This window comes from Centruroides vittatus, unplaced genomic scaffold, assembly GCF_030686945.1.
Source record: "Centruroides vittatus isolate TY-2023 unplaced genomic scaffold, ASM3068694v2 contig_1158, whole genome shotgun sequence".
NCBI lineage: Eukaryota > Metazoa > Arthropoda > Arachnida > Scorpiones > Buthidae > Centruroides > Centruroides vittatus.
The window spans coordinates 559,719-574,635 of NW_027120744.1; the positions used below are offsets into that span (position 1 = coordinate 559,719).

The window sequence follows — 14,917 nt, forward strand, 5'->3', positions numbered from 1 at the left end:
TACATTTCCATCAAAAATTCACAGAATATTCTTCGATTCTTCAATATGTTCCTGAGACTGAAGTCACTCATTACTTCTTCTGCATTTGTGGTGAGAAAAGATCTATTAATGCACTGCTGTTTGATATTTAATATCCAGATACTAATATTTCTTTCCCCCTGCTATTCACACTTTAACATGAGTTTACGAGGATTTTATTTTGGTGTTTTCCAATTTATGTTTATTTTCTCAAAATACTACATGCATATTATGATCAATATATATTTTTAAAATAATCAAATAAATTTTTATTTTACAATGCATAATTATAAAGTATTTTCATTTTTAAACTAGAATAATTTATTTACAGTACAAAACAAATTATTTTGATTAAGAAAATAATTACCATAATTCTATGCAAAATTTCTTCATTTGTTTATTTTAACTAAAATAGAAAACTAAATCAAATTTTAAGTGTCAACTTTCATAATTCAATTTAATCCATTATAAATACCTTACATTTAAAGCATTTTAATAATTTAATTTATTGAAAACATCAAACTTTTGAAATATTAAAGTATAATTTTGATCATTAGTATTATTAAAATGATGTTACAGATTAATATGAATTTTTTTAATGTCTGTAAATTTCTATATAAATATGCATTGTATATAAAAATATATATTGCTTAAAAATGCAGCTCAATTGTACAATTTGGGCTCTGTTCAGCAGGCAGCATCACTCGAAATTTTTTTTATCTTGCATCTTACCTTTCTGTTCCTATTACTTATCCTCATTAGCTAATTCTCAAGTTCTTTGATATGTTCTTGAAATTGAAGGAATTAACAACTTCAAACAATTTCCAGGTAAGAAAATTTTTGTTAAGAGAATTTAATTAATGGAAAATTGTCAAATAAAATTTCTTCATAAATAAACATATTATTTGTTACATAAGTTACTTTTAAAATTAACCATGTATGAAAATATAGTAATCATTTTTCAAAAGAAGACATGCAGGTAGACAAACTTTAAAATTAATTATATTATTTCTTATAATATAATTAATTTTAATAAGGGAGTCAAGAGCTAGATAAGTATTCATGTGTTTTTCTTATAGAATAAAATAAAATATTTTTTATTTAATTACATTTTATAAGGAATTAAATAAATTAAAATTTTAAATTTAATTTTATAATTTATTGATAACAGGGCTGTGGATTCAGTAGATCAAACCTTCAACTCCAATTCATAGAATTATAGAAGGTCTGACTCCAACTCTGCTTCTAAATAATAATTTAATTCTAATAATACTTTAATTATATTAACTTATAATGGCATTTCATCACCACTAAGTGAATCATCAGGCATCCTAATTGAAATCAATAAAAGTTTATTTTTTTCCACAGTTTTTCATTATTACACTTGTTATCTTGACACCAAAATGTTTTTCATCTTTGGTTACAGTAAAGTATTCAGAAACACTAGATTTAACTCAAGTTTTCTTAGCCATTTTGTACAGGTTTTTTGACAAATGAAAATTTAGCTAACACATGAATTAAAATACAAACTTCTGAAAAGAAAATCAACAGTAATTAGTGATATGCAAAGAAACATCATGATGTAGGAAAATCATTATAAAATAAGATCTTGCATTACAGGAGACTCCTATAATGCAAGATAGGATATTATTGCTTCTATTAGAAGCTTAATATAAAGTACAGTACATAATAACAAAAAAAAAAAATAGGAATCAGAGCCAGTGAATTTTAACTGACTCTGCCTTCTCTAACAACAAATTTGCTTCCGACTCTGACTCCACAGCCCTGATTGATAATCACTATTTTTGATTATTAGTCTACATATAATTTTTAAATTTTTAAATGAAAATAGCAGCAAAAATAAAATAATATATAATTTTAAAAAATGTCAAGATAGAAAAATTTTATTTATTTAAAAGTTTTAAAATTATTTAAAAATTATTTTCAAGCTTCACTACAATTATATGCATTTATATCCTTAATTTCCAGTACTTACTTGAGGTTATATATGCCATTAGGTATGAGAAAAATTAAATATATTTTTGGTAGATATTTACCAAGAATACTTTTTCTTTGACGGGTATGAGAAAAATTAAATATATTTTTGGTAGATATTTACCAAGAATACTTTTTCTTTGACGGGGAAAAACAAGACTTTTTTTGATATTATGTAAAGTATGCTGAATTGATTTGGATATAATACTTAAGCCTTATAGGATTTGTATATATGTTATATCTACCATTATAAGTAATAATGCAGGAAAAATTTTGTTATATACATTGTGATGCAAGACAATAAATTTAAGCTAACAAAATCCAAAAGTAAAGAAAAGTATGACAAATCAAAGAGAAAAGAAATAAAACTGTTGTGGCTTAAAATCAGTGAAAAAAATACTTTGTTTGGCACTTGTAGATTTTCAAAGTTTTTATTACTTTTTTTTGGTTTCTTCCTTATTAGTTACAAAAAAAGAGAGATTGTACAATATAAGCCTGTTCTCTGTCTGGCTACCAAAAAATTTTAAGACATCCATTTTGTTAATTATTTGTTTTATCTCATGGATTTTTTGAACCAGATTTAATGTCTGGCTCCCATTAGAAAAGCAAGAGCTACAGAAAGGAAATGTATTCTTTTCTTCTTTTTGTTCCATAAAAAATTGGATACATTTAAATACAAAGATTCAAGGTAGTTCAAAACACAGTTGCATAATGGTAAAGTTGGCATAATGGTGTTATCATGGTAAATTAAATACTGTAAATTTAAAATTAAATTGCTTATAAGCAGGTGTACGGTAATAAAAACATAGAAGTCTGAAGGGAGTTCAAAACATACCTTCCATGCTGTGGAAAGTGTATCCATCTCACTAAAGTTGATCATCTTTTGGTTTTTAAGAGCCCTGTAAATTTCAAGCACTTCTAAATATTTCAGATGTACAGGATCCAATGTCTTATGTAATAGATGTGCCTATCAAAACAGATCTGCACACATATACAAAGAGTATGTTGCAAGTGTTGTGTTGGGTTGTTTCTTACTGAGGTCATGTACATGCTCTTCTAATTTTAAAATGAGGCACTCTGATGTGTACTAAAGAGTGGTCCACTCAAGTGTCATGTAATGGAATAGCATATACACTCAGTGTTAGTACTCATCTACAGGATACTTATCATTCCTAATTAACATAAAGATGGTTGGACTTCTTCTATAAACAATCCTGACATTAGCCACTTTGGCAATTTCCTTATAAATGCTCAACATTGCTTTATTATAAGTAATAACCATAAAGCCATCTTCACATTGATAAGTATGATCCTTGTGAAGTGTATGGTGGTATACCAGTTTATTAATGAGGGTAGTCAAATAACCACGTTGTAATGCAATAGATATTTTGAACCTATTTCTCTGTTAAATTGCATTACTATGTTCTCAACAGTAGCTCTTAGCATATCAGAAGGAATTTAACTTGCTTTCAGAAAATGGTGGATGCCACATTGTAAACATGCTTTGTAACATGTTTTAGAAATGATTAAAAACATTTTCAACCGATGTCTTCACGTCTTATTTCGTTTAACAATATTGCAGACAGTGCCATTCCCTGTTGGTGGTGAGTTTTTGAACTATTTTTTTTTTTTTTTTTTTGTGGGAAATAAAATTCCATGATGTCCTGTACACCATTACCAAGTTTGATAACATTCTGTCCAATAGTTTTCATTTTATGGCCATTTCAAAGTGGAACTTTAATTATAAACACCCTGTATATTCAATGCATGATTTATTTATTTTAATAATTTAAATTTCATAAGTTTCTAACTAATTTCAACAACTAGTGTTACAATTTAAATTTAGTATTTATAAAATTATTTTATCAAACTTTTTATTTTATTGCTTTAATTTTTTTTTATTGTGTTAGCAATTGAAGTTTTAGAAAGTTGATGAAATGATCATAATAAAATAATTCATAGAATCTAACTGGAAAAATCTAAAACCTTTATGATTACGGTACTCAATTGTTATCAACTTTAATGCAGTAAAAAAGATTCAAAAATTTTTTAAATTCCTTTATAATCGTTTCCTTTATAAAGAGAAAAGATTCTATATTCCCCTAAAATGAGAATTCACTAATTGAATTTATTTATTTTATTAATATTTATTTATTTTATAAAATTTTATTTTTGAAAGGAAATTGATAAGAAAGGAATTGGATGGATTACTCCAAAAGATTTCCAAAAAGCAATGGAACAACAAAAAATATACACTCCGTAAGCTTAAATTTTTAATAAATGATTTTCTTGTAGCTGTAATCAGAAAATCTTGTTAGGATTGTAAATATGATAGTGTATCTTTTAAAACTAACATCATAAGTTCTAAATTTTGATATTAAAGATTTAATAAAATATTTAAAATGAAAGTTAAATAGGTACAAACATTAGTAAAGTTTCAAATTTTATTCTTGACATATTTTAGTGTTTTTGAATTTATTTTCAATTCTATCTTCGGTAAATCTATTTTTCTGCCAAACAATTGTTGTATTTTAAGTGGGCTTCTTTACCACTACTATTAATAATTAAATTTTAAGTAATTTGATACTAAAGGTTAATACCAAATTACTTAGAATTTAATTATTAATAGTAGTGGTAAAGTAGCTTGATTAAAATATGGCAGTCATTTGGCTTATAATTAAAACATTGGGCTTTGAGAAATTGATATAAATCTACTTATATATTATAAAAATTGAAAAATCAATATTTCATAATTAAGAATAGATTTTTATTGGAAAGTAAACAATGTTATATAAACTTATTGTATAAATAAAAGTTTTAAATATGCCATTTGTACTAAAATCATTTTGTGTATTTAAAAATTGTTTATATAGTTTAAATATATTAAATAATTAAAAAATATATTTATACAGGGTGATTCAGAATGTATCAATAGGACTTAGGGAGCTGATTCTGGTATATTTGGAGGAAAAAATCCCATATGAACATGGGTTGTATATTTAATAGTATTTGAGTTTAAATGTAAAAACAGCATAGTGCTAATGTAAAATTGAAGTCATGTGATAAGTGTTGTTATCAATATACTAATATATATTAATTATATATTAATATATTGATAACAACAGATATTGATAATATTATATATATATATATATGTTGTTACTTTTTTATTTTAAAGTAACAAAACTGATGCTTTGATATCAGTGGAGGTGCTGCAGCACCAAAAGCCCCACCTTTCGATGTGCTCCTGCTTCAAATGCATCATAGAATCAGTTCTTTAAGTTATATTGATACTTTCTGAATCACCTTATATGAGGTCAGGTTAGGTAAGTACACCCACAGTTCTGGAGTTTGTAAGTTTTAGCCAGTGAGACAGATTAAAGGTTACCTGATTTCAAAACACCCAATTGCTGGAATAATTTACCTGGTTCAATAGCAACAGCTTGTAATATCACATACTCAAGTAAACGTTATTTGTTAAGCCAAGAATTTTTTTTAAAGAGAATATTAGAGGTGCACTTACCTTCCCTAGTGTAGTTAAGTACAGGGTGGTTATAATTAAAGTTGCCCTACTCAGACCTGGCTAGAGCCCATTCTCGTGGCGTATTTTGATAAAATTTGGTATATATGTTATATGGACCATGGGGAAAAGGAAAATGCAAAAAAGTATTTAGTTCAAATTTTTACCACTAGGTGAAAAAATGGCACATGAAAGACAAGAAACACAAAATGGAAACACACAAAAGGTTTTTATTCACAACATTTGTTCAATGTGCAATCCATTTGCATCAGTCATGTGTTCAAAATGCCTTGCAGTATTGTAAAGCGTTTTCAACATGTAATTGATGCAAATGGATTGCACATTGAACAAATGTTGTGAATAAAAACCTTTTGGGTGTTTCCATTTTGTGTTTCTTGTTCTTCATGCACCATTTTTTCACCTAATGGTAAAAATTCAAACTAAATACTTTTTTTGCATTTTTCCCATGGTCCATATAACATATATACCAAATTTCATCAAAATACATCCACGAGAATGGGCTCTAGCCAGGTCTGAGTAGGGCAACTTTAATTATAACCACCCTGTATACTCTTTACTGTAATAGCTAGGAAGATCCAAATAAAATCAAATGCCAAGACAAGTGTGTCAAAGCTGTGACAGTAATCTTTCATTTGTATCAGTACACTTCATTGCTAGTGGGACCCATAGCAAATGAAGTAACAATGGCACATTAATTAGCAGCAGTAAAATCAGTTTTATTTACTGTAATTTAGATCCCTAATTACAATAAAAATGTTAAACTGATTTACAAAACAAGATTAAATTGCTTGAAGAGTAACTTTCTCTTGAAAAGATAGTCTAGAACTACTTTTGAAGCACCTTACTCCAGGTTATACTAAGTGTGAAGTGCGCGAATACCATATACAAAGAAACTAAAAATTTTTTAAATCAGAATCTTTAATTCGCATAACAGGATACAAGAAATTTTGTGGGATGCCAGCTATAAAATCTCTATCCCCGACATGTATGTATATATTAGTATAGTGACCGACAATAGAAAGAGAATACCGACATAAGTTTAAATCTCGCAAGGATTCTTTCTTTACAAAAATAACTATTCTACTAAGGGTAATTAAAATATATGTACACTTTACTACTAAACTTATAACTAATTATAATTAATGTAGGACGATAGATAAATTTATAACAATAAAGTAAGGAATAGAAAGAAAAAGAAAGGGGTACCCAAGAATTTCAGCATTATTCTCAGTGCAATATATATAAGTTGGACGGATCACTTCCTAATCACGAAAAATGTTAACTCCTTTTCTAAAACGTGGATTATTTAATAGACTTTGATGAAAAAATCACTCTTGTACGTTTTCACAATCGGGATTTTCACTCCTTTCCTTCGCACCTCTTTGTTGTCTCCACGCGGTTCCAAAAATGTAGTGGAGAGCTCCCTTTCGCGTGTCTTTCCTTGTCCAGTCCTCTCAAAAGAATGAGCTCTTGGTCCCCGTTTTACCCTGAGGCTGCATATCGTCCCATTGTCCTTAAGAGACCGCCTGCTGTTACACTGTTAAGCACCGGTTGGGAGAAAATTCCAGGGAGGGAAGATAATAGTAATAGGAAGAAGAAAGAAAAGGGAAATATATTCTAATATAAAATTAAATACAACTGTACAATAATGGCATTTAGCCACATAAGACCTGAAATTGCAATGAAAAGTAATTAAATGATGTCTTTCAACATGGCATGTTTTGACTGTCTTAGGGTACATCCTATGTGGCAGCATCCAGCAACCGCAGACATGAATGTGCTTCCAAGTGGAGCAGACAAACTGATTCTAGCAAATGTTCATGTCTGGAGTAACTGCATTTAGCGTGCAGTGACTACCAGATGACGCTTCTACATGTGCATGCAGGAAGCAGCTACCAAGCAAGTTTGATTGCTGTTTCCACTGCTCGTGCTTCCAAAGAAGAAAATGGCTGATTTTGTAAATGAATGAGAACAGAATGACAAATAAATTGTGTATACACATTGTATATATTATAATAATTTTTACATAATTTAATAATTTCTGATTTTTTTATACAATTAAAAGACACAGTCACTCTAAAAACAGACAATCAACATTTTTACCAGGCTTAATCTACATTCGTCAGCACAATTCTCCAGTAGATAAAAGAAGCCAAAACCCCGAACAGATAAGGATGAACAACTAAAGACGTCGTAAGATTTACCATACCAATTTTAAGAAATTTTTAATTTTTATTGGTTTTTCTGTGTTTTAAGGAACCCTTTTTAAAAATGGGCAGCTAAGTAGCCTAAAAGGAAAGGTCTGGCTGTCTGATTTGTTCTGGAACACTAAGAAAATAAAAAATGGTGATCGTCTGTTTTTAGAGCGACTGTGTCTTTTAATTGTATAGAAAAATATTTATTCATCCGACGGAAATGAAAAAAAAAAATTTCTGATTTTGTAAATGCAACATTCTAAAAATAAAACTGTCTTTAAACTTATTCTATGAACATTCTTTATATTTGTTGTGAATCTAGTTAGTGATAACATTTACCTTTCAAATTTAATGTTTTGATGCTTATCATATTTTCCATAGCAAGCATTTGATGAAGTTGTCTCGCCACCATTTTGTATACAACACACGTCCACTCTGGACAGAAGTCGTTCACGAGTAGGAAGCGCGTACAAAGATTTTTTCCGCTTGCAGTTACTGGACACTGCCATGTAAGATGTACCCTTAGAAAAGAATGGCTTCTTAAGCTTCCACATCTGGCGATAAAAAATCATCTTTTCAAGAAGAAATGTAGGGAAAACATGTGTTTTCTCCCTAGATTTTTTCTTCACAAGGTACAGTACATAAACTTTACTCTGTGTTTATCAGAGACGATAATGACAACTTGTTCAACATAATGTCAAACACTTGACTTTTATTGGAAACTTTGCTATGACAGAGTAATCAACTGCTAGTGTGGTGCTTTTAGAGAACTTATATATAAAAAAACACACCTTTTCATACATTTCCAGCACTTTTCTAGTTCTATAATTGTAACAAATTTTTTCAGCTTGATTTACAGGCTTTTGTTACAACTATAAAGAAGTGCTGGAAACACATGAAAAGGTGTGTTTTTTTATATATAATTTATAAAAATTCCAGTTTATGGTAGAAATTTATCTTTTATAGAACATAAAAGGGTTGAATTTACCCCAATGATCATGGGATAAATGCACCCTGGTCTATTGTGACAAAACATGTGGACAAAATACTTCATAACTTTACAACTGCACTAATTTGCACTTATCATTTTACAATATTCATCTAAATATTTTATCTTAAAATCAAAAATAATGGATTTTAAATGCAAAAATTACTGTACCTGACTCTGTCAGAAAAAAATAAAATTTATATACATTTTTCAAACCACTGTTGCAATCACAAAAGCAACCAATCACAAAAACCTGTACTTATATGCTACAAATCCATGTATTGGTATCAGCTTAATTTTGATTGGCTGATGAGATTTATGTAAAGGCACAGTTACCTAACCTGACCTTATTTATAATTAATATGCTAGTAAGAAGAATATTTAATATGATTAAATTATTAATTATAGTGAAGAAATTACATACTTGATGAATTGCTGTGAGCCAAATCATGATGGATTAATTGATTATCGAGAATTTACAGAAAGATTTCACAATCCTGCAAAAGACATTGGTAAGTAATTTATGAAATTTTAAACTTTAGAATAAAAAGCCTACTCACATCTTGGTAAAAATACCATATCAACATCAAAAATATTGAAAATGATGAATTATCACTACTGAAATGATTTGTTTATTTCAAATAATAAAATGTCATGAAATAAGATTGTGAATTGATGAAGTGATTTTGTTGACAAACTAATATGAAATAGTAGCAGTAAATGATTAACCGTAAAAAATGCTAAGTAATTCAACTAACAAAATAGTTTTTAAAGTAGAAAAATATCACACACTCAAAGCATATAAGTATGAAAATCTTTTAATTATAGAACAATTAATATTTTTACAATACTTTCAATTTCATCTTCAAATCTGTTTGATATAAATGTTCTAAACTTAACATCCTAATCAAATATTTTGTTTAAATTTAATAATTTAATTTTTATAATAGTAAAATAAATTTTCTAACATATTGTCAACATAACATTTTCTAAACAGTAGTTGAATGAAAAAAGCAGAATTTAATTACAAGCTCCTTGCCTCCAATGAATCACTTAATTATCTCAAACCTCCAATTGGTAGAGATATAGAAGACTTATCAAACTGTATAGGAGAAACAAAATAATTAAGATAACATCATTAAAAGATTAATTTTATTCATGGAATGCATTTTGATCATGCATAGACCCTCTTCAGCCAATTTTATATAAATATTGGGTTAATGTTACCCTAGGATCCAAAATGGCGGCGGGGGAATTTTTCCCTACGTTGGAGACTGCGACGGGGAAAAAAATTTTCCCTCGATTTAAGATGGCTGCGTTTCCGGCCGCCATCTTGAATTTCTCTGCACACTCTGCGGATATTAACCGAAATAAACAATAAAAAAAAAGAATTTTTTTACTCACTTTTCGATGGTGGTTGCCTGCTTCTTCCTATCTTTTTTTCCTTTCCGAACGTATTTTTAAATATACGCCCTTTCTCGTACTTTCTTTTACATATTATGGTCGCGTCGATTTCCACCGTTTTATTCGGCACTCCTTTTTTAAACGATGTCAAATTACTCAAAGCTATAAGCAATACCAACCGTATGTGATTGGACCAATCGACTCCCGTTTTTCTGGATTTGCCCGCTGCAATCGCCGAGGTCGTCGCCGTACATTCCAGACATAGTTAGTGCCATATAAACGACAGAATGCAACTCCAAGAAATGTGGCCAAATTTACTTTTAAATGTTCCATCAAAGGCAGAGGTCTTCATTCCTCACTTACTACATCGCAAGAAACAGCTTTCTCTATTACTCCGATAGTATAATTTGCATAAAGAATCGCAATGAATGCAAACGGACTCGGTCGGCTGTATGCCTAATTTTACAGCAAATTTCAATGCGTTATCGATACTGGGAGGCAAACCTGGTTCCAAAAAGTCGTATTCAATTAACATGGAGAAATCACGGGTGGTGCATTTCGACCAAAATTCGTCGTTGCAACTCAAATCTGCAAAACTACTCATTATCGAACAATTGCAAATAAACTATACGTTTACCGATAATAAATTGTGCAAGAATGAAATATCGTAACGAAATAAAACAGCAATTATTCCAATACGCAATTCGTCGCAACACTACAGCAAACGATTCCAACTGGAAACTAGTCAATTTGCATAAAATTGCCCAGAATCACGTCGTAGATCATGCATTTGCATATTCGTTTGTAACACCCCTACGTATTTCCCGCCGATTTTACTCTCGCACAACGCTACGAAAAAGCTCCCTCTACCGTCGCAAATACACACTACCGTCCGTTTCGAGGTTACAGGAAACTCGGCCACATCGAACGCAGGGTTGAAACCGAACGGGGAAAAATTCTCAACGGCGTCGACGTCACGACTCTAGGGAAAATTTTTTTCCCCGTAGTAGTCTCCGAAGTAGGGAAAAATTTCCCCCGCCACCATTTTGGATCCTAATGTAACATTAACCAAATATTGATACCTATTATATTGCAAACCTATATGTAACATCCAACTATAAACTTCATATATATATATATATATATATATATAGATGTACATACATATATATACATATACATATATATATATATATATATATATATATATATATATGTATACAAAAAATCAATATGTATTATTTTAATTTAATAGCTATATTTAAAAAATTCTACAAAATAATTGAATAAACACAAATTCTTCATCTTTCTTCATATCACACCTTAGGAACAAACACTCTTACAGCTAAATCAATCTTTTATTACAGACTCTTATCCACGTCAATATGTAAAACATGTAAAAAAAAAATTTCCTTTGGAAATAGCTAAATCATAAGCATATACAGTGATACCTTGATTTATGAGTGTCCCAACTTATGAGTTTTTTGAGATACAAGCCATCTCTCAGTCAATTTTTTGTTTTGAGTTGAGAGCTAAAATTCAGGTTATGTGCCAGCTTCATATCCCACTGTTAGTTGGAGCAGCAAACCATAGATTAAGGAAAAGATCGAAAACTGCCATAATTTTGTCATTTTTACAGGCTAGCTTGTAGGAAAACACAAGATTGAGTGAGAGGCATTGGAATAGGCATTAGTTCTCTTCCATGTTGTGTGTGGCACCATTGTCTCGCATTTCTCAAATTTTCCATCTTTTCTTTCTTTATCTACGCAGCGAATATCGCAAAATCCACAAAACCAGTTTATTGCAGTACATTATATTGTGTTTTTTAAAATATTTGTTATTTATAAGAACATTTTTTAATTTAAAAACATGTAACAAAAAAATTGCAGTGTTTCAGGGGTCTGGAATGGATTAATGGCATTTCAATGGGAAAGATTGATTTGACACATGAGTAATTTGAGTTATGAATTCTGTCATGGAATGAATTAAACTCGTAAGTCAAGGCACCACTGTACTGTAAATCAATTTTATTAATTTTTATAAAATTATTATATTTACATTCTTTGAATTTGTTTCTTCAATTATTTTTCTTGTAAAATTTTGAAAATATAACTGTTATTCTGACTAGTTTTTATTAATATTAATTACTAAAGTTTACATGAGTATACACTGCTAACTGTCCAATAGCTATCAGGTGTGGTAGATACAAAGTGATTATTGGGTAGTTCCACGAACAGAAATACAAGAAGGGAGACAACACTGTAATATAGATATAATAGATCAATTTTATTCTCGGTTCTATAAAAAAACGATCCCAACTCACAGGTTTTCAGTTTGCATATACAATAATTGAATGGTCCTTTACAATGATCAGTTCGAACGAACATGCGACAATATTACCGCGGGAACGTATGCCTATAACTTAACCTAATTACACACTAAGAAGGAGATAGGGAAATTGGACAGATTGTTAAGGAAAAAGAAGGGAGAAGGAAAAACCTGGGAATTTTTGTAGTTATATATACCTTGGATGGATCATTGGTAAACGATACTCGATAGGTTTTTTTTTTATCAACTCTTATCTTATCTTATCAACTCTTTCATTTATTAGTTCACCTTGCTTGGAGTATCTTCACTAAGTTCTCTACACTGGACTCCTTAACTCTGGAAGCTCCTTACCTTCAACACCGTTGTTTCAAAAATCTACTTTACCTTGTTATTCTCATCGATTGGGATCACTACTAAAGCTAAACTCCCACGATATCAGAAAAAAAATCCTATTGTAATCTCAAGAAAGGTCTGTAGTCACCTCTGATTGTACTGGTCACAATCCCAAGCATGACTTGACTGCACCTCTTACTACAATGAGGTCTCCCCAAAATCTGAGCTTTCCTCTTCTTTTGATTCCCTAGCGAGTTGTTAAATCTTTTGTTTTCTAATGTCCATTCTGAGAACTGGTGACCCCACCCAAGGGGAAAGGGATTAAGAAGGAAAGTTCTAGAATAGTAAAGATAAAGGAAATACTAAGCCTAAAATAAAAATATATACAAAAATTATACATTAATATGGCTAACGGCCATACTGGTTACAAATTCTTCATATAATCTATCAACAGGTCACATGGACAATTCCTCATGCAATCCTATATTAAGCGGATCTGTAACTATACTTGACAGTGACTTCTCTTGGTGAGAATTGCCAATGAGAATGTGTGAATCCTGGTTACCAATCAAGATTCATATACTTTTCTTCCCAAACTATCATTTTTCTTTCTTCCTATGTCTCTACCAATTTGAAATTTGAGATAAGTGAACAAAGCATCCTATTTGGATGGTCTCATATTACAATCTATGAATCTTTATCATATCAGGAAGCACATTTTTCTTTGAACAAGTGGACTGCAAGAGAGAGAGAGAGAGATTTTTTTTATTGTATAGCTCAATTTCTGTTTTTGAAAATTTTAATGTCTTAATTTTAAACTCAGTACAGAGTGAATTGCTTACACAAAGCAGGATGAATTGGATACTCCATCAGCAATGACATTATTTCTGGCAAATTTTTGTTTTGTAAATTGTTAATTGCATGTTAACATGTTGAACTTTTCCACTAACAAATAATATTAGTGGAAAAGTTCATAATTTCTCAAAATAAGAAAGTGAGATTTTTAAGCAAGACAGCTATGAAGAATGTACTTTAATTATATTCTTGTAATCATTATAATTAATTTTTAAATTTTCTTTTTGTTGAATAAATGGATGAAGTAATGCTTAAAAAATAAAATACTAGCCATATTGTTTTAACATTTGCCATAGTTCACATGATTGCTCATTTCACTGTTTTTGTTTTGAAAAATGTCAGTATAAATCAAATTTTCTAATATTTTTTGCATTCTATTTTTGCTTTATCTAGCAAACGTCTATTCAAACTAAGCTTAGAGTTTTGCACAGCAAATAAGAGCCAAACAATAGACATTCAAATTTATGTCATTGGATATTGTCAATATTAAAATTATTTTCTATTTAATTCTTTGTGTTTATTTTAACATTTATTACCATATTATTATTGGAATTTAATAAATAAAATCAATATGATTAAAAAAATTGTTGTTGTTTTGTCTTTCATATGAAGTTTAGGAGCTCCTCTCTCTCGCTATTCTGTTTTCTCATTTTACTTATTTATAATTACATCTATAATGAAATGTAATAGAAAAATAATGCTTTAATGTTTGCAATGGTAAATGTTTTTAATGACTGCTTAGAAGGAATGAGATATATAGTGTGGAAGTTATGTGAAAAGGTTTATTTCCATCTTAGCAATTTTTTGCAGAATACACACCATCATGGGTTATCTGTATGTGATTAAAATAATATAAAAACACTAAATTCATTAAAATTTAAATGAATTATTACATCACATTAATTTTTCTAGTAAATTTTTATTTCTTACATAATTTATTTAATATAAATATCATCAAATATCTAATTGAGAATCAACTATGTCCAATTTTTACATAATGCATTTTATATTAACATAATAGAATAAAGATTTCTATTATAATTGAATATTTAATTGAATTCAAATTTAATACTGTAGGATTAAGTTAAAATCATATCTTTATTAATATAATGAAAATCTATGATGTACCTCTATTTTTAGTGTATTTAAAATATTTATTTTGATGTTTTTAGGTTTTAACTTGGCTGTTTTGTTGACAAATTTATCAGAACATATGCCCAATGATCCAAGGTTAGTAATTTTTAAAACATGATTTTTTTT

General features: G+C 29.3%; 1 protein-coding gene across 1 annotated transcript in view; it reads left to right on the forward strand.

The window, feature by feature from the left end:
• Positions 1–14,917, forward strand: part of RyR (Ryanodine receptor) — a 417,183-nt gene that overhangs the window by 334,878 nt on the left and 67,388 nt on the right. The window contains 4 exon segments of the mRNA XM_067275817.1: positions 25–90; positions 4,193–4,272; positions 9,146–9,249; positions 14,830–14,887. Of these exon segments, the coding sequence (XP_067131918.1) occupies positions 25–90; positions 4,193–4,272; positions 9,146–9,249; positions 14,830–14,887 (308 nt within the window).